At 44.3% G+C, this 27946-nt stretch overlaps 1 protein-coding gene across 1 annotated transcript in view; it reads left to right on the top strand.

Moving 5' to 3' along the window:
• The window catches only part of AKIRIN2 (akirin 2), a 473016-nt gene extending 447578 nt beyond the window's left edge, over positions 1-25438 (top strand). The window contains exon 7 of the mRNA XM_044073113.1: positions 25356-25438. Coding sequence (XP_043929048.1) covers positions 25356-25438 — 83 coding nt within the window. The remainder of the gene's footprint in view (positions 1-25355) is intronic.
• The last annotated feature ends 2508 nt before the right edge of the window (positions 25439-27946 follow it).

Raw genomic sequence — 27946 nt, 5'->3', positions numbered from 1 at the left:
CTGGCTGGTGGAATCTGTTATGGTGTATTTGTTTGTATATATTTTTGAAATATGTTTGGAATGTTTTGGCATTTTATCCAAATTTAGCCTTCTTAGAGGGCACCTGGCATCTGGGGCAAGAAAAACTGAGGAAAATGGCGTCGGCTGATGCTTTTATACCCCAGGCGCTCTGACGTCGGGGAAAGTGCGACATCAGCCGAGGCCAGACCCAGACTTTGGAATCCGGCCGACCGAAGGGCTGCCTGAGGCAGGACAACCCATATGTTATGACTGCAGATGCATACCTATCGGACATCTACATTTATGGTAGGTACAAAACTGTACTTTTCTCTGAGGACAAATCCTACATTTATGCCTAAGGGTGGTGTCCAGTGTGGCCCTCAACCAAAACCATTCACTTGCCTACCTTTTATCCCAATCCACAGAACAAGGGTGAGAAAATTCTGCATTCTTTGGACATAGGCAGTTACACTTCTACTTGGACATAACTAAAGTTTCAGAAAAACTGAGCAACTTTGTGTCAGATGCTGCAGGATCACAAGAAAAAGCCATCTCAAAACAGACTCTTTCTAAATGGATAGGCCATTGCATCCTTTTCTGTTACTTTCAACATGGCAAATCAGTGCCTAAGGGCATTAGGCCTCATTCCACCAGAGCACCAGCCACTTCAGCAGCCTTCCTCAGAGGAGTACCAACCAAAGATATTTTAGAGGCTGCAACTTGGAGTTCAGTGCACACCTTCACAAGGCACTACCACTTGCCTCTTTACTCCAAGTCCAGAGCAGGCTTTGCCTCTGCAGGGCCTCATAGCCTCTCCTAATCCTATTTAGCCCAGCCACCCTTCCTCAGCTTTGGGATTCTACCCAAGAGTAATGACTGCAACAGTGAAACACGATGAACATAGTACAGTTGTGTACCTACCATAAATGTAGATGTTAGAGTTTATTCACTGTTGCAGTCCAGGTTACCCACCCACCATCCCCCTATTCTTTGCTGGGACGTATCTGCACTTCTCTATCCTATACAACCTTTTTGGTGTATTTGCTTGTAGATGAAGGAAATGTTGTTTTTGTGCATGCATTTTTTATTGGCATATTTTTTCAGCCTACCAATTTGGGGGCACCTACCATCTGGGGCAAGAAAAACTGAAGAAAATGGCATCGGCTGCATCTTTTATACCCCTGGTGCACTGACGTCAGGGAGGAGGCGACAGCAACAGACGCTGGACCTAGACTTTGGAATTCTGGCCGAATGAGAGTAGCCTGCCAGCAGGATAACCCAAGAGTAATGACTGCAACAGTGAATACACTCTAACATCTACATTTATGGTAGGTACACAACTGTACTTTACTGCCTATGCTAGGCAAGGATGCCTGGTTGGTAACTAGACTTAAGAGGCTTGCCTCCATATCCCAATCAGGAAATCTTGCAGAAGATGCCTCCGCTTCAAAACAGACTTTTTGCATTACCAGTTCTCTGCACTGCCCTTTGGCTTATCTACTGCGTCCAGGGTCTTCACAAAGTGCCTGGCACCATTAATTGCATTTTGCAGACAAAGAAACATTCAAATTTATCCTTATCTGGACGATTGTCTAAATCAGGCAGAAAACAAAGGCACACTTCTACAGCATCTGGCGTTTGTAAAAAGGCTTCTAACTTGTCTGGGGTACACCATAAATGAAAAGAAATCACAACTGGTACCCTCTCAAATTACATTCCTGGGTGCAAGCTTGAATACAACTGCCCAGATGACTTGCCTCACGCCAGAAAAGCAAATTCAATTGATGACTTACTGCAAACAAGTGGCCACAAAATCCCAGCTATCTGCAAGACAAATTCTGCAGGCCTTGGGGTTCATGGCTTCCTGCATTCTACTCATTCCATATGAAAGACTGCATATGAGGAAACTTCAGTGGTACCTAAAAAGTTTATGGAGTCAACATTGTCACAGCCTGGAAACAATGATTCCTATCATTCCTTGCCTGCAGCAATAGTTCCTATGGTTGGCAGAGGCCTGTCACCAAAACAAGGGACTGTCATTCATTCCACCCCCTGCCACCCAAACCCGGACTACAGACTCATCAGATTATGCTTGGGGGGCGCATCTGGCAGGGAGATGCATTCATGGCAAATGGAGCCCAAATCAAATGCACCTACATATCAACCAGAAAGAGATGCTAGCTGTACAGAATCCTCTGACAGCCTTCAATGACTATCTTCATCCAGGACAACTACTGATAAAGATGGACAACACCACATTGATGTGGTACATAAACAAGCAGGGGGGTACCCATTCCTATCCCCTTTGCAGACTAGCCATGGCTTTGTGGAACACAGCCTTGTCTTAAATACATATACAAGCTCAATTCCTGCCAGGAAAGCGAAATACTCTGGCAGATCAACTAAACAGAAATCCTATGGACCCACACGAATGGAAACTGGATTCACAAATCTTCAGCATGTTGACACGCAAATGGGGAGCCCAGACATAGTTTTGGGGTGAAGCAAAAAGATCTATCAGTTGGACAAATTCTGTAGAAGAATTCATCACAAAAAAGCTTGGAAAGTGGATGCTCTATCCTTCAGCTGGAAAAACCTATCAGTCTTTGCTTTTTCCCCTCTGTCTCTGCTCACCAAGGTCTTACTAAAAGTCAGACAGGAAAAAACAAAAATGATTCTGATTGCTCCAGACTGGTTTCGCCAACACTGGTACACGCTCCTACACAATGTCACACCTTCCTCAGTGGTACCTGCCTCAGACACCTTATCCACTGTCTCAGCAGAACTATCAAGTTCTTCACACTCAGATGCAAACTCTGAATCTCACAGCATGGCTAATCAACTAATTTCACCAGTTACATCTCTCAACAAACCTGTGATGGATGTCATTTTGGAGGCTAGAAGGCCTAGTACTAGAAAATCTTATGCTGATAAATGGAAAAGATTCTGTGCCTGGAACCAAGCACAAAGAAAAAAAACACAGCAATGCCATTATTTCTTAGGTTCTGCAATATTTAACTGAGATGCTTCACAAGGGCCTATCTTTTTCTTCCATAAAAATCCATGCCTCTGCCATTTCGGCTCATTACAACACAGCCTCCTCTCTTCTCACCCCCTACTAAAGCAGTACCTCAGAGGGGCGAACCAGCTGCTACTGCAGACATAAAATTTCTCTCTTGGAAGACAGCTTTTCTTTTAGCAGTCACTTCAGCTAGAAGGATTTCAGAACTACAGGCTGTCATTGCAGTGGAGCCTTTTATTATTTTTTATCTGGACAGGGTGGCCCTCAGGACCAATCCATTATTTATGCCTAAGGTGGTATCTAGTGTGTCTTCATCAAACCATTCATCTGCCAACCTTTTTCCCAAATCCACAGAACAAGGGGGAGCGGGTTCTGCATTCATTGGATGTACACAGACAACTAAGATTCTACTTAAACAGGACAAAATCTCTAAGAACATCTGATCAATTGCTGGTGGCATTTGCTGCAGGGGCAGAGGGAAAGGCCATTTCAAAGCAGACTATATCAAAATGGATAAGCCATTGTATTCGTTTCTGCTCCATGCACCATGGTAAACCTGTCCCCAAGGGGATCAGATCCCACTCCACCAGGGCTGCATCTACTTCTGCAGGCTTTCTCAGAGGGGTTCCTACCAGAGACATTCTAGAAGCTGCTACCTGGAGCTCAGTTCATACGTTCACCAAAAATTACCATTTACCTCTTCTCTAAATCCAGAGCTGGCTTTGCCACTGCTGTCCTGCAGGGCCTTATAGCTGCTCTTAATGGTGTATAATTCCATCCTCCCAACCATAGCTTTGGGATTCTACCCAAATGTAATGACTGCAACAGTGTAACACGAAGAACATAGTACAGTTGTGTACACTTACCATAAATGTAGATGTTCGAGTGTATTCATTGTTGCAGTCCTGGTTACCCACCCTCCAGCCCCCTATTTTTCTCTTACTAATACCTCTTCTTTCTTTTACTATGATCAAAAGACTTTTGTGTATTTGCTTTTATTTGGAGGTGTATATAGATATATATATATATATATATATATATATATATATATATATATATATATATATCTCCATTTGGGGGGCACCTGACATGTAGGGCAAGAAAAACTGATGGAAATGGTGTTGGCTGCATGTTTTATACCCCTGACGTCATGGAAGAAGGGACAGCAACCGATGCAGGATCCAAGACCTTGTTAATCAGGCTGGCTGAGGGCAACCTGCCAGCAGATTACCCCAAGTGTAATGATTGCAACAGTGAATACACTCTAACATCTACATTTATGGTAAGTGTACCCAACTGTGCTTTCTAACTTGTCTTGGGTACACCATAAATGAAAAGAAAATTGTATTCTTGGGAGCAAACTTGAATACAACTTCCGAGATGGCTTACCTCACGCCAGAGAAACAAATTCATTTGGCAACCTACTTCAATTAAGTGAACACAAAAACTATGCTATCTGCAGGACAAATACTTCAAGCCTTGGGGTTCATGGCCTCCTGCATTCTTCTAATTCCATATGTAAGCGTACATATGAGGAAACTACAGTGCTATCTAAAAAGCCTATGGTGTCAACATTCTCGAGACCTAGAAACAATGATTCCTATCATACCTGGTCTACGCCTAGAGTTCCTTTGGTGGGCAGAGGCCGGCCACCAAAACAAGGGACTACCTTTCACACCACCCCCTGCCACCCAAACCCTAACAGACGCATCAGACTATGTATGTGTTTCTCACCTGGCAGGGAAGTGCATTCACAGTAAATGGAACCAAAGTCAAATGCACCTGCATATCAATCAAAAAGAAATGTTAGCTGTACAGAATGCTCTGACAGCCTTCAAGTACCACATTGTTCCCGGACAACTAATGTTAAAGACGGACAGTTACCACTGTTATGTGGTACGGAAGCAGGGGGATACACATTTTTACCCCCTCTGCAGACTCACCATGGGATTGTGGAACATAGCCTCTAGCTACCAAGTGCACCTACAAGCTCATTTCCTGCCAGGAAACTTAAATACACTGGCAGACGGACTAAACAGAAACCTCATGGAACCACACGAGTGGAAACTGAAACCAAGGATTTTCAACATTTTGACAAGCAAATGGGGAGCCCAAATATAGACCTGTTTGACTCTCCCCAGAACTACCAATTGGACAAATTTTGCACAAGGACTCCTCACAAACAAGCCTGGAAAGTGGATGCTCTGTCCTTCAGCTGGAAAAATTTATCAGTTTATGCCTTCCCCCCTCTGCCTCTGCTCTCCAAAGTACTACTAAAAATCAAACTAGACAAACCAAGGATGATTTTGATTGCTCCAGACTTTCCGCGCCAACACTGGTTCCCCCTCCTGCGCAGTGTGTTATCATCATCTCCATGGCACCTGCCTCAGCCTCCTTCCCTGCTGTCTCAGCAGAAGAACCAGATTCTGCACCCTCAGCTTCTAACACAACCTTGCAGCCTGGCTAATTACTTAATATATCCCTCAGCAAACCTGTGATGGATATCATTTTAGAGGCAAGGAGGCCTAGTACTTGAAAATCTTATGCTGAAAAATGGAAAAGATTCTGAGCCTGGAACCAATCTCAAGGGATGAGCACAGCCGCGCCCAATTAACCTCAGATTTTACAATACTTAACTGAGATGCTTCACAAGGGCCTGTCTTCTTCCTCCATTAAATTCCACACCTCAGCCTTTTCAGCTCATAACACAGAACCTCCCCTTTTCTCATCCACTGCTCAAGCAAGTTCCTCAGCGGGGCCAACATTTTGAGACCACCCAGGAGACCTCCAACCCCAGCCTGGGACCTTAACTTTGTCTTGGAGAAACTCACTCTACCTCCTTTTGAGCCAGCTGCTACTGCAGACTTAAAATTTCTTTCTTGGAAAACGGCTTTCCTTTTAGCAATCACTTCAGCTAGAAGGGTATCTGAATTACATGCCCTTATGGCAGAGCAGCCTTTCATCATCTTTCATGCGGACAGGGTGTCCTTCAGAACCAATTCATCCTTCATTCCCTAGGTGGTATCCAATGTGGCTCTTAATCAGTCCATTCATTTGCCAACCTTCTTTCCCAATCCACAGAATAAAGGGGAATGGATGCTGCTTTCTTTAGATGAGCACAGACAACTTAGATTCTACTTAGACAGGACTAAACCTCAAAGGAAATCTGAACAACTGGTTGTGGCATTTGCTGCATGAGCAGAGGGGAAGGCTATTTCAAAGCAAACCATCTGTTATAAGCACCATTGAAAATCTATCCCCCAGGGGATCAGACCTCACTCCACTAGGGCTGCATCTACCTATACAGCCTTTCTCAAGAGGCATCTCTACCAGGGACATCCTAGAAGCTGCTACCTGGAGTTCTGTACATACTTTCACCAAGCATTATCATTGCCAATTTTCTCTTAATCCAGAGCTAGCTTTGCCACTGCAGTCTTGCAGGGCCTTATAGCTGGCTCTTCTATCTAAATTCCTCCTCCCAACCATAGCTTTGGGAGTCTACACAAATGTCAGGACTGCAACACAGAAACACAAAGAACATAGTACAGTTGTGTACACTTACCATAAATGTAGATGTTCGAGGTATTCACTGTTGCAGTCGTGGTTACCCTCCCTCCAGCCCCCTAACTTCTTTTGACTATACCTCTACTTTCCTTTACTATGTTTAAAAGCCTTTTTGGTGTATTTGCTTTTTTGTTGGAGATGTATCTTTGTACTTTTATATTTAATTGCTTCACATTGGGGGGGCATCTGACATCTGGGGCAAGAAAAACCGATGTAATGGCATCGGCTGCATCATGATCATAGTGTTTCACTGTTGCAGTCCTTACACTTGGGTTATCCTGCTGGCAGGTGACCCGAGTTCCAAAGTCTTGTTCCGGCGTCTGTTGTCGCCTCTTCCCTGACGTCAGTGCGCCAGGGGTATAAAAGTTGCAACCGACGCCATTTTCTTCAGTCTTTCTTGCTGCGCGGTGCCCGAAGCAAAAGTAGTTTGCAAGTGTCTGTCGGCAGACTCCTGAGATTTTCAAAATTGAATTTCAGAACTGAAGTCTTCAATAAAGCTAAGCACCCCGTTGGGGAAACTTTTTCTTGCTCCAGACCGATGTCAGTAAAAGTTAATTGTATTTCTTGTGGGAAGCAAATACCTCATAAGGACTTTCACTGTTACTGCATTCCTTGCCTTGGCCCTGAGCACGACGTTACTAGTCGGTTTTGTGCTAGATTCAATAAACGCACTATTAAACATCAGTTTGAATTTGCTTTACATTACTTTGGACGAAGATTTAATTATATAATGCCGTTGGATCAACCGACCGGAATGTATAAAAAACGCAGAGACAGAGACAGGCATCCGAGGTCCAAAACCGACAAAGCCTCTTCTAGGCCAGTCGCTGGTTCGCCGGTTCTCAGTGAGGCTCTTTCACAGCCCCTGATGCCCGCTATCTCAGAGCCACAGCCCGTAACCGACAGCCATGTGGAGGCCCCAAGGCCTGTGGAAACTCAAGGTATTGGGCCTACGGAAACTATACCTTCAGATGGGTCCTGAGCCACTGAGCAGACACCAACTTCTGAGGGCATCTTCAGACCTTCACAGCTTACAATTAAGGCTACTACAGCAAGAAAAGGCAAAGTCAAAGACAAGGAAACAAGTGCAGCATTCTCCAGAACAGTCATCCATGCCAAAGAAATGGATTCTTAAAATTGCTGAAGACCTTGTTACTTTGATTGGGCTCCCATCCCCCTCTTGACAAAAGGCCTAGGCAAGACACTGATTATGATTCCTCTGATCAGGTTTCCATTTCCTCTGATTCTTCTTCTAATCAGGGCTATTCTCTCCCTCCTTATGAGGACTCTGATGCTGAAGAGTCCATTCCTTCAGCCTCATCACCTGAGGATTATTCTTTTGGGGAAACCCTGCACACCATGAGGGAGCACTTCCACTGGGAGAGCCAGGATTACTCAGAATCCAAGAAAAGGCTCAGAGATTTCCCTTTATTGCCTCAGCACAGGCCCCTGGCCATCCCCCCTGTGCTTGATATTGTAGATGATGTTTTTTCTGAATCCAGTCTGTCTCCAGATTCTTTACCCCCTGCACCAGTAAAGCCAGATAGGTACTACAGGGTCCCTGACTCTCATAAATTTCTTTACAAAAACCCCGCTGCAGACCCAGAAACAATTTCTCAGGGTCCTAAAGGGGTTAAAGCTTCCACTGCCAAAAATCCTGTCCCCTCCGATAAGGATTCCAGAGCTCTGGACAGATGGGGGAAAAAAAGTTTACACTTCTGCTACTTTAGCTGTAAGAGCTTTAAACTGTCAGTTTCACATGCTTAAATATCAACAGTATCTCATGTCATTGTTAAACCGGAAAATGGTTACAAATATAGAAAGTCCTGACAGTAAAGAAATGCAGGAATTATTGCATGCAGTTGAACAAGTGGGAAAGCATACTCTACAACGTGGTTTTGATTCATTAGAGGCTTTTTGAAGAGCCGCAGTTACATGCTCAGTTACTCGAAGACATGCTTGGTTGAAAGAACAAAGTTTATCTGACCATGTTAAGGTAAAAGTATTGAATGCTCCACTACAGCATGATACTTTGTTTGGTGTTAAGGCAGAAGAGGTATTAAAGAAAATGGAGGATAAAGCAAAGTCACTGCAAATGGTGAAAGATTTCTTACAGGTTCAACCACCAAGATTTAGCAGAAACTGGCCTTTTAAAAATTGGTCCTCTCCAGTGTCAGGCCACAAAGAGGCAGATACAGATGCCCAAGAGGCAGATCTCAGCCCCAAGGCTCGTACAGACCTAAACAATAGTGTGCTTCAGCCCCCAAAGGAGGAGACAAATCACAACCTGATAGGAAATGGTCACAATGACTTCTCTCTGCAAATGCCAAGCTCTTACCAGTTGACAGCACCCCTATGGGGAAAGCTAGCACTTTTCTCAAACAATTGGCACATGATCACCCAAGACCAATGGGTGCTGAATATAGTTTCTCTGGGGTACAGGTTCCATTTCCACATGCTTCCAAAACTAAAAGGTATGCCAAACCTGCCACAAAACCAATGGGCAGAGGCACAAAAACAGATTACTGCTCTTATGGATATGGGAGCTATTGAAAAAGTTCCACAAGAAGAACAGGGACAAGGATTTTACTCAAGACTTTTCTTAGTACCCAGAAAAGACAAAGCCTGGAGACCCAGTACTGGACCTGTCAATCTTAAATACCTTCCTGGATGTTCCAAAATTCAGAATGTTAACACTACAACAACTTCTGCCCATGCTGGGCAAGGAGGCTTGGCTAGTTACTTTGGATCTCAAGGAGGCATACCTGCACATCCTAATCAGACAATCGTGCAGAAGATTATAGCAGGCTCAATGCATTACCAATTCTCTGCACTGCCCTTTGGCTTATCTACTGCGCCCAGGGTCTTCACAAAATGCCTGGCACCAGTAATTGCATTTTGCAGACAAAAAGGAATTCAGATATATCCCTACTTGGACGACTGCCTTATTCAAGCAGAGAGCAAGGGCATTCTTCTAAAGCACCTGGTGTTTGTAAAAAGTTTACTAATTTGCCTAGGGTACACAGTAAACGAAAAGAAATCAAAACTAGTGCCCTCTCAACAGATAATATTCCTGGGTGCAAGCTTAAATATAACTGCCCAGATGGCTTATCTCACTCCAAACAAAGGCAACTAACTCATTACTTTCAAGTGATGACAAAACAAGACCTGCAAGAAAATTCTGCAGGCCCTGGGTTTCATGGCATCCTGCATTCTTCTAATTCCATATGCAAAACTGCATATGAGGAAACTACAATGGTATCTAAAAGTGTTTGAACTCAACATTGTCACAGCCTAGAGACAGTCATAACCTTGATCCCCTGCTTACAACAGGAGTTTTGATGGTGGTCCCAGGCCTGTCACCACAACAAGGGACAGCCTTTCACCTTACCTACAGCCAGGCAGGCAGTAACAATGAATGCATAGGATTATGCCTGGGGAGCACATATGGCAGGAAAATGTATTTAGGGCACGTGGCCCGGGGAACAAATGCATCTTCACATCGATCAGAAAGAGATGCTAGCTGTACAAAATGCCCTGACAGCCTTCAAGGACCTAATATATCCAGGACAACTATTAATAAAGACTGGCAATACCACAGTTATGTGTTACATAAGCAAGGGGGCACGCATTCCTACCCCCTATGCAGACTAGCCATGACTTTGTGGAACACAGCACTGACCTACCAGGTACATCTGCAAGCACAATTCCTGTCAGGAACAAAAAATACACTGGCAGACAAACTAAGCAGAAATCTGATGGATCCTCATGAATGGAAGCTAAATCCACAAGTGTTCAACATGATAACGAAGGAGTGGGGATGCCCAGGCATAGATCTTTTTGCCTCCCCTCACAATTGCCAAATACAGACATATTTTGCACCAGGACTTATCACTCTCAGGCATGGAAAGTGGATGCTCTTATCATTCAGCTGGAAAAACCTGACAGTCTATGCCTTCCTTCCGATGCCTCTTCTCACCAAGGTACTTCTAAAAGTCAGACAAGAGAGGCCACAAATTATCCTGATTGCACCAGACTGGCCACACCAGCACTGGTATCCAATCCTAAAAACTTTGTCCCAAGGCCCACCTTGGCCTCTTCCTCAAATCCCCCTCATCTTCCGACACAGCAAAACTATCAGATTCTGCACAGTCAACTCAGAACCTTACACCTGTCAGCATGGCGAATAATGTAGCTATTCAGACTGCACCTCTCTCTAAAGCTGTTATGGATGTAATTTTGGAAGCCAGGAGGCCCAGCACTAGGAAATCTTATGCAGAAAAATTGAAGAGATTCTGTGCTTGGAACCAAGCACAAGGGCTCGACCCACTGGTTCCTAATATACCTCAGATTTTACCATACTTGACTGAGATGTTGGACAAAGGCCTATCTTTTTCATCTATTAAAATCCATGCCTCTGCCATTTCAGCTTATTACAATGCGGATCCTCCTATTTTTTCACATCCTCAACTACGACAGTACCTCAGAGAGGCAAAGAATATAAGACCCCCTAGAAGAGCACCAGTATCAACTTGGGACCTCAATTTTGTTTTAGAAAAACTTAACACTGCCTCCATTTGAACCAGCCAGCACAGCTGATCTTAAATTCCTGTAATGGAAAACTGCTCTGCTCCTAGCAATAACTTCAGCAAGAAGAGAATCAGTTACAGGCTTTGATGGCTGTAGAACCTTTCCTCATTTTTCATCAAGACAGGGTTTCTCTTGGAACAAACCCAACATTCATGCCAAAAGTGGTCTCCAATGTGGCCTTAAACCAAACCATTCATTTGCCTACTTTCTACCCAAATCCCCAGAATAAAGGGGAAAAACTTCTGCACGCTTTGGATATGCACAGGCAGCTACGATTTTACTTGGACAAAACAAAAGCTTTCAGAAAAACTGAGCAACTCTTTGTAGCATATGCTGCAGGATCACAAGGAAAGCCTATTACAAAGCAGACAATCTCCAAATGGATAGGACACTGCATCCGCTTCTGTTATGTACAACATTACAAAACTGTGCCTAAGGGCATTAGGCCTCATTCTACCAGAGCAGCAGCCACGTCAGCAGCTTTCCTCAGAGGGGTACCAACCAAAGACATTTTAGAAACTGCAACCTGGAGCTCAGTGCACACTTTTACCAAGCACTACCACCTACCTCTCTACTCCAAATTCAGAGCAGGCTTTGCCACCGTAGTTCTGCAGGGCTTGTTAGCCTCGCCAAATCCAATCTAGACCCAGCCACCCAACCTCAGCTTTGGGATTCTACCCAAGTGTAATGACTGCAACAGTGAAACACGATGAACATAGTACAGTTGTGTACCTACCATAAATGTAGATGTTAGAGTGTATTCACTGTTACAGTCCAGGTTACCCACCCACCATCCCCCTCTTTGCTGGGACTATTCTGTACTTCTCAACTCTATAACGACCTCTGTGGTGTATTTGCTTGTAGATGAAAGACATGTTTACAGTAATATATGCATGGTTGTCTGGCATATTTATATCTTTTCAGCCTTCCTTTCTGGGAGCACCTGACATGTGGGGCAAGAAAAAACTGAAGAAAGGTGGCGTCTGTTGCAACTTTTATACCCCTGGCGCACTGACGTCAGGGAAGAGGAGACCACAACCAACGCCGGACCAAGACTTTGGAACTCGGGCCGACTGCGGGTCGCCTGCCAGCAGGATGACCCAAGTGTAATGACTGCAACAGTGAATACACTCTAACATCTACATTTATGGTAGGTACACAACTGTACTTTTTTATACCCCTGACGTCAAGGAATAAGGGACAGACACACCGACGCAGGACCCAAGACTTTGTTAATAAGGCTGAGGGCTACCTGCAAACAGATAACCCAAATGTAATGACTGCAACAGTGAATACACTTGAACATCTACATTTGTGGTAAGTGTACACTACTGTACTATATCTTTTTGCTGACACTAGAATTGTAGATCCAGTCTTCTTTAAACAAAAACATGCTTTAGTTAGCCAAAAGTGAAAGGGTCCCGGAAACGAGTCAGACTCTGCTACAAGAAGTAGCATATGTTTGCTTTTTTAGTTGCATCCTTTTAGGAGTATTTAATTTAGTATTTAACTGAGTAGGTGGACTGCTCATTTTGATCCTTTTCAGCCACAGTCCAAGCTCTGACAAGCAATATGGCAGTGATATCTAAGCACTGTACATAACGTGGCATGAACATTGGGTGGCAGTTCAGAGGATTAGGGCTATGCACTGTTAAACCCCAACCATGCCAAGCATCTTGTATAGTTCCTGTACTTCCATTTACCTATTGTGCGATTCTGAGCATATCAATTAACCTGCCAGGCTGAGTCTGAAATGGGTCCGTATAAATCAGTGCTTTACTCTTGTTAATGGATATAATATAATATATATAAAAAAAAAGGCAATGACAATAAAAACAGTGCGGAGAACAATAAATGTCAGTATTTTATTATATTTTTGTTTAATAAAATATATTTATTGAGATTCCTTTGAAATTCCTTTGTTAGTGTTAATTAGCTTGGGGGTTTCTGCTAACATTAAAATCTGTGTTGGTTACATTTCTAGTAATCATTTTAAATCGAGTTGCTGGCTACTGAGACTTGTCTGCATAAATCAACTGGACATAAGCTGATTTAAGTATATTTTCTGCACTTATTTAAGATTTGAGTGAGTAATTATTGTGTGTCTTGGATTCAGTAAATATTGTGTCTCTCTGAATCTCTGCAGTAGTTCCCCACCCACCCTGCCTGTTTCTTGTTGTGGTGTTAATCTTGGTGGCTTTGGAATTGCCTACCCCTGCTGTAAATCTTTTTGCACACTCCTCCTGGACCCATCTCATTCACTCACTCAACTGAGTACAATGAGATCATATTTTGATTTTGGATACTCTTACCAGTCCCATCTCCTCTGCACTGTACAGAGAGAGCACTTGGGAAGGGCATTCCCCTATAGTATCTTAATCTGCTCTGTTTCCTCCATCTAAAAAAAAAATAAAATAATAATTTTTTTTTGCACTTTAACTGCCTTACTGTATTTGTGTTTCTTCCTACTTTATTACCTTATTTTGCTTTTGCCTCTTTTAAACGTACTCAATTAAATTTATTCTGCTGCCTTTATTACTGCTTGTTAGTAGCCTGATTAAATTGTAACTGTTATTCTAAGGTCCTTGGTTTAAGCACTTGGGCTTCAAACCAGTTTTACATTAGGAAGGTTTGTGATCTGCACTGTTGTGGCAGGACAGGTAGCGTACATCCTTCTAGGTTGGGAACTGATGATTGAAGGCTCAGTGTCTGTTGTTCTAAAAGTGTATTAGTTCTAGGTTAAGGACTTGGGCTTCAGGCCAGTTATTTTACATTAAGAAGGTTTGTGGTCTGCACTCTTGTAGGAGGAGAGGCTAGATTTTGCCCTTCTGAGCTGGGAATTTCTGGTTAAAGGCTTATTGCGCATGTTTACTTGGACTGTTTCTTTCTGAAATCGGTACGCCTTGTTTGCTGTAGCATAGAATAGATTCAGGCCGGCTAGATCTAGCTTTGTTTGTATGAATTGTGCACTGACCCAGGCTGTCTTTTTTTGGAGAAGGTTTCTCTGTACCCTAGTGGCAGGACTGTGCAGTTAGAATTTGTCTGATTGAAGACTGCTGGAACAGAGCTCAGTTTTAAGCTTTTTAACTGGTCAATTGGGTAAAGTGTTGTTTTGATTGTATCTGCTCTATTTTCTGGGGGGGGGGGGGGGATATATATATATTGCTGTACTTTCTGGGGGGATATATATATATATATATATATATATATATATATATATATATATATATATGTATATATACATACATATATACTTCTTTCTCGCCTTTTTGAACTAGTATAGTCCAGTTTTCATGTTATTGCTGAATCCAGGGTTGTTACAAGTTTCTGTGTTGCCATACCTTACTTGGATAGAAGGAAGTTTCTCTGTTCACCTGTGAGAGAGGGGAGCTTTGAGCAGGCTTATCTGTCCCTGGAGGAGTGGTTTCAGCCCAGACGTTGGTAGTTTATTGGCCTTTTTGGGCTAATTTTGATTGTATCTGCTCTATTTTCTGAAAAAAAAAAAGATATGCCCGTTTCCCACCTTTCTGAACTAGTATAGTCCAGTTTTCAGGTTATTGCTGAATCCAGGGCTGTCTCACAAGTTTGTGTTGCCATTACCTTACTTGGATAGAAGGAAGTTTCTCTGTTCACCTGTGAGATGGGGGAGCTTTGTGGAGCCTATCTGTCCCTGGAGGAGTGGTTTAGAAGTTAGTAGTTTATTGGCCATTTTGGGATAATTTCTCTCTCTTTCACTTCCCTGCTATAATAACCTAATTTGCACAGTTTTTACACTTTTATTCCGCTCAGCAAGTGCCTTCCAGGTGTTCTGCAGAGTCTACAGCAGCAGAGACAAAAGAGTGACTTTGGAGTGATTAAGTATCAGTTTTCTGTTTTTTCTTGCCGTCTTAACGAATTCTGCCTAAAACGCCAGTTTTTTTTTCTTTCTTAGCGAATCTGTGATTTAAAAAGTTTGTTATTGTATTCAACTCCGCACAGCTCCTCGTGGTGTCCTGCAGAGTGATACAGGCAACTGGTAGGCTAAAGTGCGCTAGCTGAATTAAAGCATTTACTGTGTTTCTGTACCTAATTTCTGCTACTTTAAAAAAAAAAAAAAAAAAAAAATCCTTGTTTCCCACCTTTACTGAACTAGAATAGTCCAGTCTTCAGGTATTGTTGATCTCTGGGCTGTGTCATAGTTCCTGTGTTGCCCATATCCTTATTTGGTTAGGAGGAAGCTTCTTTGCTCACCAGTGAGAGTGGGGAGCTCTGAGCAGCCTATCTGTCCCTTGAGGAGTGGTTCCAGCCCAGTAACCTGTAGCTTATTGGCCGTTTTGGGCCATTTCCTATCTCTTTCTAACTCTCTGCTTTAAAGCACAGCTTTAGTGCGCTTTTGCGCTTGTAATTTAAAGTTTGTCCTGTTTGTTGCATTTACCTGTTGAGGCTACACACTCAAGTGCTCTAGCCTGTGTTACATATTTATTGTATTTTCCTGCTGTTTGTTGCAAAAAAGAAAAAAACAAACAAAAAATTATCCTTGTTTCCCGTCTTTCCTGACCTAGAGTAGTCCAAATACAGGCTTTGCTGTATTCTGGACTTTTGGAAAGTTCCTGTGTTGCCTATTTCCTTTCTTGGATAAAGGGAGGCTTCTTTGTTCACCAGTGGCAGTGGGGAGCTTAGAGCAAGCCCATCTATCCCTGGAAGAGTGTTCCCAGCACAAGAATCTGGTAGTCTTTTGGCCGTTTTGGGCCAATTTCTAGCTCTTTCAAGTCCCCCTGTATAAAACCCACTTTGGCGCGTTTTTTGCGCTTGTTACTACTCAGCCAAGCTCCTCGTAGTCCTGCAGAGTGGTGCTAACAGCAGAGAGGCTAAAAGAGCGACTGCTAACCTGATAAGTGTTCTTTTTTTGCTGCTACTACCTGGGCGACTGTCCGATCTAGCTAAACTGCAAGTATTTCTGCTTCTTGAACTGTTTTAAACTGTTTAAAGTTATTTTTGCACCTGCACTTTTAAAGTTTGCCCTGTTTGTTGCATTTACCTGTTGAGGCTGCACACTCAAGTGCGCTAGCCTGTGTTGCATATTTATTGCATTTTCCTGCTGTTTGTTGCAAAAAAAGAAAAAAAAATTTATCCTTGTTTCCAGTCTTTCCTGACCTAGAGTAGTCCAAATACAGGCTTTGCTGTATTCTGGACTTTTGGAAAGTTCCTGTGTTGCCCATTTCCTTTCTTGGATAAAGGGAGGCTTCTTTGTTCACCAGTGGCAGTGGGGGAGCTTAGAGCAGCCTATCTATCCCTGGAGGAGTATTCCCAGCACAAGAATCTGGTAGTCTATTGGCCGTTTTGGGCCAATTTCTAGCTCTTTCAAGTCCCCCCTGTATAAAACCCGCTTTAGCTCGGCTTTGCGCAGCATCGGGCAACGCTGCTTAATTGGGTTTAAACCATTCTCAGCTCCACAAAGTCTGCTCTTCACTTTTTCCCTTACAACTGATCTAGTTCTCATAATAAACACCCTGTTCCTACTCTAAAGCCTGGCACTTGCTCACTAAAGCAATTATATGTCAGCACTAAAAAATTAAAAGCACTACACCCTCACAAACTCCCCTTGAGTACCTTGTTCCCCATTGGCACTTTTTTCAGTTGTAAAGGAATTCCCAATACTATTCTAGCATGTCCAAAGGTCAGTTGTCAATCTCCTCTCCGGTCCAGCTGGTGAATCTGGGAATCTTAAGGCAATGTTACAACTGCCTCATGTAGACAGACAACCCTCTCCTCCCAACAAATTCCAACACGTGAGAGATGCAACCATATAGCCAAACTGGAGGCTAAGCTCTCTCAACTCAGTACTGGTGTAACCAGTCAGGAGGAGAAGGAAACCACACTCACTACAATTCCAGTCTCACATAGACCTACCACGACAGCAAACTAAACACATAAACACACAAAAACATACTCGGAGGCTCTAAATAAAAATCTGCCTAAGCAACAGGGACCTCCAAAGCAGACACCCAAGCAACCGCTACCCCAAAACAAAACACGTGCAACACATAGCTCACAAAGCCAGTGTGCCGAACAGTCACAGCCCTTAAGGCTAAACAACACACGTGATACACTTGTAGTAGGTGACTCTATCGTCAGGCACACTGACGTCCCGCTCACCAGGCTGAACAAGGTCACGGTGAGCTGCCTGTCGGGCGCTAGGATCCGCCACATAACACAAGCACTCAGGTCACTCCAAGGCAAGTACAAATATGTCTCAGTCATTGTACATGCCGGTGTGAATGACCTGAGACGTACCTCCCTGGACTACATGAAAAGAGACCTAGAGGAGCTCTCTGAGCATGTAGCCCAGGCCGGTATGACCCTGTGACCTTGAGTAGCATCTTACCCTCACCAAGAATGATGTCACAATATGAAGACAAAATGTTCAATTTCAACAATTGGCTTAAGTATTGGTGTCATTCAAAGGGGATCCAATGCCTGTCAGCCTGGGATGACATGCTCGACAAGCCACGATGCTTCGCTAGGGATGGCTTGCACCTGTCACCCCTGGGCTTTCGGATATTGGCAAAGGCTCTTGCCACCCCCATAGTGCCTTGTGTAGGCAAGGCTCAAAAGGCAAACCCACCTCCATAGGTATCACAAGGGATAAGAAACTGAGTAATGCTACTCAATGCCAGAAGTCTAAACCTCAAGATGCATGCACTCAAAACTCTCCTTAGCATGGAGAACATCGATATCTGTGCAGTAACAGAAACCTGGTTCAAGGCTCCTGAGAGCACCCCAGCACTACCAGGTTATACCTCATACCATGTTTTTCGGCCCCAAAACTTGGATTGAACCACAAAAGGAGGGGGGGAGTATCAATATTCGTCAAAGATACCCACACCTCCAGGTTGGTGGCACAGCACGAAGCATCAGAGACTATCCATGTGCAACTAACAGTGGGTAAAACTGCCTTCTAGTTTATAGTTTGCTACAGACCACCCTCCCAAACCCAGGAACCCCACTCGGCCTTCCTGAGAACACTGGAAAATATGAAGGTCTCTCCAAACACCATTATATTGGGAGACTTCAACTACCCAAACATAGACTGGGAGCATTACTCTAGCTCCAACACCCTAACCCAAAGGTTCCTAGAATTTATAAACTCAAATGCTATGGAACAGCTTGTTACCACTCCCACAAGAGGGGAAAACATACTGGACCTGATCATCACCAACATGGGGACTCTATACTCCAGACCAGAAGTGTATCCCTCACTGGTAAGATCAGACCATAAACTAATCTCACTAGATATTCCCATCCCAACCCCAGCCCCTGCCCAGAAAACCACAGTTAAAAACTTCTCTAAAGCAAATTTCACACACCTCAAAACCGAGGTGGAATCCTTTAAAGCCCCCGGGCCTGTGGAAAATACGGCCCAGACCTCAGAATCCTTTATAAACGCATTCTATGAACACCTTCAGGAATGCATGGATCATGCAATCCCAAACAAAACCAAGACCCAATCCTCCAAAGGCAGGTGTCCTGTCTGGTGGACCCCAGCCATAAACAAAACTATACAATAGAAGGAGGAAGCTACTACATGATAGAGCAAAATCCCAAAAAGGGAAGGCATCTCTGATCAGTATTAGCAAAAAACTACGGGCACTCATAAAATCGTCTAAGGCCAGCTTCGAGAAAAATTGCACAGGGCACTAAGGATAATCACAAGGCTTTCTTTAGTTATGTTAGAAACCTGGGTGGAAATTCCCAGATATGCTCAGAATTAGTCCAAAATGACAAAAAATACACCAAACCCACAGACATTGCCAACATCCTAGCTGACAGGTTCAGCGCAAACTTCTTCCCCCCTTCCCCACCAAAAGGGCAAATATCTATCCCAGCAGAGTGCTGCCACCCCCTGACATCTCAGATGCTCAGGTAAGAGCTGCCCTCTCCAAAGCAAAAAATACAGCATCAATGGAACCAGATGGTGTCCCGGGCTGCGTCCTACATGAACTCCAAGAAGAACTAAACCCAAACATAAAACTACTGATGTTAAGTTGTCTATCTCGCCTTCATTCTTGCTGGATGGGTTCGGAGCCGATCTCGGCTCCGACTCGGCCACTCTAAAAGCTCGAGAGTTGGTTCCACCGGCTCGAGGCTGCCCCTATATCCCACAATGCTAGGCGTGAATTATCCCAGATCTCGTTTGCCGCTACAGCGATCGAGGTGTTTTTCTACCGGCTCCAGGTTAGTTTAAATTAGATTAGTCTAATAATCTTTAAACTTACTCTAGCTTAGTTTATCCCCTTTTTTACCCTTAGTGTAGTGGATATCTATCCTTTCTACCAACTTATCCAGCCCCTTTTCAAGAACTAATAAGTTCTTTCCTTAGGCCTTCAGGCCCTTCCTTCCCTTCAGTGTGTGTATGTGTTTTTGGTAGGGTTTTTATATCCTTATCTTAATTTAACTTTACTTAAATTTCAGAAGTTTTGTTTTAAAGTAATTTTACTTAGTTTTTCTGACAGTGTAATCGGTGTGTGTGTTGTTTGTGTGTGGTTACACTTCGGTTCCTTGAAAATGTCCAAGGATTCAAAGGTCTCAGGCTTCAAGAAGTGTGACTCGTGCTGTCAGAAAATGTCTCTGACAGACGGTCACACTTCTTGTGTGTACTGCCTGGGACCTTTACACCTGCAGGACTCTTGTGCTGTATGCCATGGCTTCAGCCCTAGGGTCCTGCAGGAAAGAAAAAACAAACTCATACTCAGGGGTTTGCTTAAGCCTGAAGGTTCCCTATCTGCTACCTCGGGAAAACCTTCCAAGGCTTCTAAGACCTCGGCTCCAGCTTCTGAGTCGAGGCCTAAGGCTTCGAAGCCTACTGCTACATCGGCTCCGGCTGGAGCCGATGAGTCTTTGACTACAGTTTCTGTGGTTCCCTCGGCTCCAGCCGGAGCCGAGGTATTGGAGATTCCTGGGTCGGCTCCGATCAGACCATCGGGGCCGACATCTAGAAAGAGGTAGAGGCCACCATCCCTTGGCTCCGTTCATTCGGCTCCAGCGTCTCCCTTGCTGTCTGAACGGAGCCACAGATCTCACTCCTCCAGGTCATCGAGGCTCTCGGATCATGACCTCCAGAGGGTAGTGAGTCGACTTTTAAAGTCCGAGGCACTGGCCCAAATGCTTCAGAGCCCGACTCATCAGTCGATGCCTCAACCTATTCCTCTAAATATTCCTCCTCCGACTCCTTTGAGCTCGGAGCCGGGGAGTCTCGGATCCGAGACTGTGGTAGCGTCGGAGCAGATACATTTGTCTTCGGCTCCGTCGTCGGCTCCGATTTCTTCTTTTGAAGAATCTCGGCGCCGGACTTCCCTCGTCGGCTCCGAGGGGGTGAGTGGCATCGGACCCTTGTCCGACCCCCCCCCCTCCCTCTCGGTGCTTCGGCACTGGTGAGTTCGGCTCCGACATCGGCCTCGGAGCCGTCTGTCGGTGCCGAGGGAGGTTCTCAGCTCAGATCTGATGAAGCGTAGCTCTGCACTACGCGAAAGCGCTTATCCATATTTTGTATTAGTGGTTTTTGGACCTATATGATGTTTTGCTTTTGGACTTTGACAACTGTTAACTATTTGAATCGTGTTGGTGTCTCTTACTACTCTCTGAGTGGAGGTTCTCAGCTTCTCGGAGCGGGGACCTCTGGCTCTGCCTGACAGGGATGCGTTCGAGGTCATGCGGAGTGTGTTGGAACCTTGTTCGACTCCACAGTCGGCTCCGTCCGCACCTCCCTCTTCGGTGCCTCTGGTTATGTCGACTCACTCCCTCATCCCAGACCGCAGAGAGCCAGCTCCTCAAGAATCCCCTGTGGGGATCTCATCCTCTTCCGAGGCCTCCCCTGAATTGGCAGGGAGCCCCTAGGAAGAGAAAGTGTAAGAGGAAGCACATAGACTCACCTGAGTCTGTCACCTCTGACACAGATTTAGAGGATTCGAGGGTTCCCCGTTCCCCTTCTGAAGATGTCTCCTTTGCGGACATTCTAGAGATCCTGAAACAGAGGGGAAATTGGCCAGCCCTTAACCCTTCGGAGGATGAATCTGTGTATCTTGAGGCGTTTGGCTCTCGCCCTTCCACCTCCTGGGTGTCCCCCCCCCTTTGATCCCCTCATGCAGGTGGTGGCAAAGAAAGCCTGGACGGCTCCTGACTCAGTAGACCCTACCCCCAGGAGACCTTCTAAATTTATAACCGCACCAACTGACAAACAATTCCTGACCAAAGGTGTTACAGTGGATGCTATGGTGGTAGCTGCTGCCACCAAGAAGGAACTAGCTGATCCTTCAGTGCCTGTTCATCCCCCTAACAAAGAATCTAGGTCTATGGACAGGTATGGGAAGCGGATGTTTTCGTCAGCGACCTTTGCAATGCGTCGCTGAACTACCTATGCCATTTCACCCCTCCAGAGACTTGATCAAGGAAGCGGGTGAGATGTTGAAGGACCCTACAGCTGCAGATTTTCAGGACAAAATGAACACCCAGCTGACTACCCTGAATTCAATAGCTAACTCCTCCATGCGCCTCCTTTCATATGCGGCTGATGGAGCGAGTAGAGCCGCAGGGACAGGTGTCGCTTACGGCATGCCTGGATGCGACTATGCAATTTTATGGACCCCTTTAAACGTCTTTCACTAATTCCCCGTTTGATGGATCATCTCTCTTTGGTCCTCAAGTGAAAGAAACCTTGACTAGGTGCGAGATGGATGGCAAAACTCTGTCTGCCGTCGGAGTCCGTTTTTCTACTCCTTCTAGACCTTACCCCAAAGGCCAGAAAAGTGGGAAAATGTGGTTCATAAACAATCTCAAGGGAATTTGCCTGGCCAGAGTCAGTTCCCTCCAGAGGCAGAGGAGGGAACAATAATGGTATCATTAAGCCCTAGAGGCAGAGGGGTCCAGAACCAGGGCAATCGAGAAACCTTTTCCGATAAGCCCTTTCAGCATCCCTGAGGTGTTGCCCGACTGTCCACCTTCGGAGGCTGTCGGGGGAAGATTGTCACTGTACCCAGAAGCCTGGCTATCCCTAACTCAAGACAAGTGGGTACAGTCCATCATTTCCGAAGGCTATTCCATTCCCTTCGTTCGCATTCCTTTCACTGCTCCCATCCATATGGTTCTTGATTTTCTAGCTGAACTCTTTCATGCAGGTTCATCTCCTTCAACTCTCAAAGTTCAATTGGCAGCTATATCTAACTTTCATGTGGGCATTTCAGAGTCTGCCATAATGTCCAACAAGCTTTGCAAAGCCTTTTTGAAGGGAGTTTTTCTTCTCAGACCTCCTATAAGAAATCCTCCTCCTCCTTGGGACCTTAATTTAGTTCTCAGTTCTTTGATTCTCCCCCCTTTCGAACCTGCAGCTTCCTGTTCTTTAAAATTACTATCATGGAAGACTCTCTTTCTAGTAGCTATTACTTCAGCTAGAAGAGTTTCAGAACTTCATGCACTCAGCTGTCGTCCACTATATCTGTTGTTCCACAAAGACAGGGTTTCCTTACGAACCAACCCGTCCTTTTTACCTAAGGTAGCCTCTGCGTCTAACCTAAATCAAAGCATTGATCTTCCTGTGTTTTCCAGGATATTCTAATAGGTCTGAACAAAAACTGCATTGGCTAGATGTTCATCGTCAGTTAAGGTACTATTTGGATAAAACCAAACAATTCAGGAAAACTGACCAGCTGTTTGTCTCCTATGCAGAAGGCAGAAAGGGACTTTCTGTTTCCAAGGTATCGCTATCTAGATGGCTAACATCTCTGATTTCGATTGTTTATGAAATTAGACACCAAAAGCTGCCTAACAAACCTAAGGCCCACTCCACCAGAGCTTTGGCTACTTCTATAGCCTTCCAAGACAGACTGCCTATTGACACCATTTGTGCAGCGGCTACTTTGGCTACTCCTCACACTTTCATTTCACATTATAAGTTGTATTTAGCTTCTAGGCATAGAGCTAACTTTGGTACCACTGTTCTCAAGAGTCTGTTCCGTTAGGCCACCCGGGACAAGGTGCTAGGGACGCGGTCCCATCCAGCAAGAATGAAGGCGAGATAGACAACTTAACATATAGAAGTTATGTTCTTACCATAACGTTCCATGTTAGTTGTCTTCTTCTCGCCTTCTTTCTTGTGTCCCACCCTCCTTCCCCCTGGCCTGGACAGACCTGGAGGAGTTTGATTATGACCTCTCTTTCTACCACCTCTTTGCTATACCTATATGCTCTGCGGTGCATATTTTCAGAGATCAGGCTTTAGGTCACCTTTCCTCTTTCCCCTTGTTATAGAGGTGGACTCTCTTTCCAGTATTTCTGGTTGTATTTTAGCTGGGCCTAGCTCACAAACGAGATCTGAGGTAATTCACGCCTAGCATTGTGGGATATAAGGGCAGCCTCGAGCCGGTGGAACCAACTCTCGAGCTTTTAGAGTGGCCGAGTCGGAGCCGAGATCGGCTCCGAACCCATCCAGCAAGAAAGAAGGCGAGAAGAAGACAACTAATATGGAACGTTATGGTAAGAACATAACTTCTATTTCAGTCTCAGCCTTACTACAGGATATGTACCCAAGAGTGGTGTACAGCAACAGTGGTCCCTCTGCACAAAGGTGGTGTCTCAGCGGATCCTTGAAACTATCGCCCCATAAGCCTGACTAGCTTGGTCTGCAAAGCTATGGAAAGGATCATCATGGACCTCATAAATAAAGATATTGGGGACCTACAGACACTGGATCCTACCCAGTTCAGCTTTAAGGGCAGATCCTGCCTTTTAAACCTGGTCGATTTCTTTGAAACAGTCACCAAGGCCATTGAGGGGAAGGTGGTCCACACAGCCTACCTGGACCTCGCAAAAGTCTTCGATACAATACCCCACTCGGGCATTATAGATAAGCTCACCAGCTTAAATATAAACCCCTATGTCGCTAGATGGGTTACATACTTGGCTCAAGGACAGAACCCACATGGTTAGAATTGCTGGAGCCATGTCAGACTCCAAACCAGTTACAAGTGGCATCCCACAAGGCTCAGTCCTGGGACCTCTCTTGTTTGGTATATATTTCTCGGAGGTACAGGCCAACACGGAAGGACTGTCGCTGACCAAGTTCGCAGATGACTGCAAACTGGGCTCCATAATTGACTCTCCAGCCGACACAAGCATCCGCTAAAAGGGCCTCATAGAAACAGACAACTGGTGCCAGAGCCATGGCCTCAAGCTAAATGCCAAAAAGTGTATAGTCATCCCCTTCGGCAAAAACAAAGTGCCCACAGATTACCACATAGATGGTAATCCATTAAGTACGGAAGAAGTAATTAGGGACCTGGGGACCCAAGTGGATAGCAATCTCTCATTCGACAACCACGTGGCCAAAGTGGTTAGAAAATCATTTTATATAGCCCACATAATCTTGAAGGGATTCACATCTAGATCAGGGGAGGTCATCGTGTCTCTTTACTCATTCCTCATCAGGCCCATAATTGAGTACAATGCCCCTTTTGGGATGTACCTTACCAGACACCTGCCGCAACTGGAAAGACCCCAAAAGTCCCTCACCAAGAGGGTCAAAGGGCTCAAACAGATGCCATATGCTGCCCGGTTAAAGAAACTCCAGCTCTACTCAGTGGCATACCGCCTGCTCAGAGGCGATCTGTGCCCGACGTATAAAGCTATGCCCAACCCGGAATTAATGGACATGCTGCACCTCAGAAAATCCAAATCCCATCGAGCTACGCGCTCGATAGACTAACCTCAGCACTGATATAGGACATGCTGGAGGGACAGATTCATAACCCAGAGGCTCCATTCACTCTGGAATAAAATCCCAGTCCAGGTTAGGCAGAGTCCCTCATTGACTCTCTTCAAGAGGAATCTTGATGAGTGGATGGGAGATCGTAGATTTACTCCGGGTATCACTTCTGTGTCACTGTTAGATGCACAGTATACTAACCTCAAAAAAGGGCATAGCAAAGTTTATTTTAAAATGGGTGGCGAAAGCCAAACACACTCTGGCCGGGCTTGTAAATGCCCTAGGGCAGATAGCCTAGTATGAACCTATATAAATCTTTAGGCTGTAGAAATAATTTACAGTGCAGACATCTTAACAGGATGTTAAATGTTGGAAGTATGTAGTCACATAGATAATTATTGTTTGATTGTACACCACCAATAAAATGTTTTCTTCTGCAATTTGTAGAACAGTATGATGCGTTTGTGAAGTTCACACATGACCAGATTATGCGACGATATGGAGAACAACCTGCAAGTTGTAAGTATTAAAAAAAAAATTATTTTATTTCAATATTTTTGTGTAATGCTTGGAAATTTAACAACTCTCTTCCATTTGGAGAGTTCATAGCAGTCTGCATTTAGAATAGTGCATTAACCCATTTGTGAATATTTTCTAGGAAGCCCTGTCATGGGTTTGCTGTTTTTCGTCCAATCGATTTGGGTTGTTGGTCATTTAGGTTCATGTCACTGCGAAAATAGATTTCTGTTTTCCTCATTAGGGCAGTATAGAACACATGAAATTTAAATGGGCGTGCCTTCGTTGAAGGTTGGACGTCGAGCTGGCACCTCGGCGTTCGTGAAAATCTACTGCCAATCATGAGCGGTCCGGAGTTTTGCTGTGGCGACCCCTAACTGGGAAAAGCCGAAAGACAAACAGCTTCCACCATAGGAGCTAAGGCAAGTATTTTCATATATCTGAACTCTTGGTGCTTTGATTAGTTTAATGCACATTGAGAACTTGACACTGAAAATTTGAATAAGCCTCTTTCCGACTATTGTTGCACCTAAAAGTATAACCTAAGTGGCTTTTTATAACTGAATACTCACTGTCTTCTAGTTTCACTAGAATGTAAAAATGTTTCTTGTATTTCACTGTTATATTGACTGAGATTTCCTGCCTGCAGGAGACCGAGACCAACTTGAATACCAGAGATCTCACCCCCCTCCCCCAAATGGCTTGGCGAACATCCTTCCCTTTTGATGTCAGGAAGTTTGTGGTATAAAGGGTAGTCTTTTGTTGCTAGCTTCAAGTCCGATGACCATCCTCTTTTAGTCAGTACTTCAGGTTGTCCTGAAACCAGAGTTTTATACAAGTACACCATTAGGGATTTTTGTATCTTTATCCAAGTGTTGGTGATGTATATGTCAGAGAAAGTTTACCTTAAGTGTGGGAAAGAAATTTTTTTTTTGCCTTTTTTGGTCTTTGTCTGGAGCATGATATTCCCAGTTGTCCCCAGTGAGCTTGCTTTAACTCCAGAACTATAAAATTAGGGCAGACTATATAGAAGGAATTTTTCAAAAAAGATCCTGTGGAATAGATAAGTATGTTATGAGAGTCTTCAGTCCCTCTAAGCTCACTAAGAAAGTGTATAGAGGAGGAAAAATGTTTGGACGGCCAAGCGGTTCAATGTGTCACAGCCTTCCTTGGTTTGAAATTACCAGTAGCTGTGAGGAGCCTTTGCAGACCCCATATCCTGTGACTGGTGTGGGTGAGGCCTCTTGGGAGGTCACTGTGCCATCAGTCTTGACAACATCCTCTTAAGCCATAACCATATTGTTGTTGGTTGGTTCCAGAGCCACTTCAGACACTGGCATCTAGTACGAGAGTGTTGGTTATTGAGGGTGAAGATGGCATCCCTTGTATTATAGTGTGAGAAGAGATTGAAGGTCTGAATTACGTTTGCCACCACCTGCTTATGGTCGAGTCCTTCCATTCTGACTCTACCCCACAAAGTTTTTTTAAAGCGTCATAGGCCAAAACATTTGGTTGCTGGCTTGCTTCATTCTACTGTCTGGGTCTCAAACCCCTTATACACAGGTCACTTCATAGGAGTTTTCCTGTACTGTTTCAGGACTTCATGTTTGTTATAAAATCCATGTATTTTTTTGCTAAAAGGAAAAGGAACCCCTCCTGCACTCATATCCAGAGACAGAAGGACTGGCATATGTATACCAGCTCTCTTCTGCCTCAATTTTTTAGAATCTGAAGACACCCTGTCCTCTGCCTTGCCAAGTGAGGACTTATACTTTGGGGTGTACTGTTCATGAAATAAAGGAATCCTTCAGCTTTGGGAGTCCAAGGAGTTCTCCCAGGCCCATATCTGTTAACAGACATTCATCATATTGATCATTGTTGCAGTAGCCTTAGGTTTATGGGTTATATCCTACTAAGGATGTAATGGCTGCCCAAGTTTCAAAGCCTCCCTGCACCTTCCGCACACACTGTCAAGCAGTTTGTTGACCTGACCAAAATACAAGTTTAGGTCCAAAGCCCCTTCAGAGCTTTACTGCCACCAAAGTGTATGCTCCTGTCAGGTTTTTGAGGATTGAAGGACTGCTTATGTTTTCCTTAATTGGGCAGATAAGTTCCTAAAAGGGGTTAAAAAAAATTCCACTTTCTTAAATTTATTGATGTTTTATTACTTTTCTTTCCTCTTGAGGAAAGTTGTTATAAGCTAGGAGTGTTATAACGAACTGTATGGAGACTATCGTACTTTTAAATAGAGAACTTATTTTTTCTATTGTATTAAAATCATCGATAACTAGCTGAAAAGATTTTCTGTAGTGAATTTGTTTATTTTTCCTTGGTGGAGCTGGCAAAGTGAAAGTGCTTTTTACTGATTTTTTTGTCTGTCCAAAACCAAAAAACTTTTTTGAATTGGTATATCTGTCCTTTTCATTCATCTTCAACGAATGGGTTATGGATCTAATCTTCTAATCAGTCAGCCGCATACTTCAGACTTTGGATCCAGCTCTCTAGCTCCACCCTTTGCCCAC

This window comes from Protopterus annectens, chromosome 1.part0 (assembly GCF_019279795.1).
Source record: "Protopterus annectens isolate FY-2018-M chromosome 1.part0, PAN1.0, whole genome shotgun sequence".
Lineage (NCBI taxonomy): Eukaryota > Metazoa > Chordata > Ceratodontiformes > Protopteridae > Protopterus > Protopterus annectens.
Note: the sequence above shows the minus strand (reverse complement) of the source record. Positions and strands in the feature narration are given on the sequence as shown.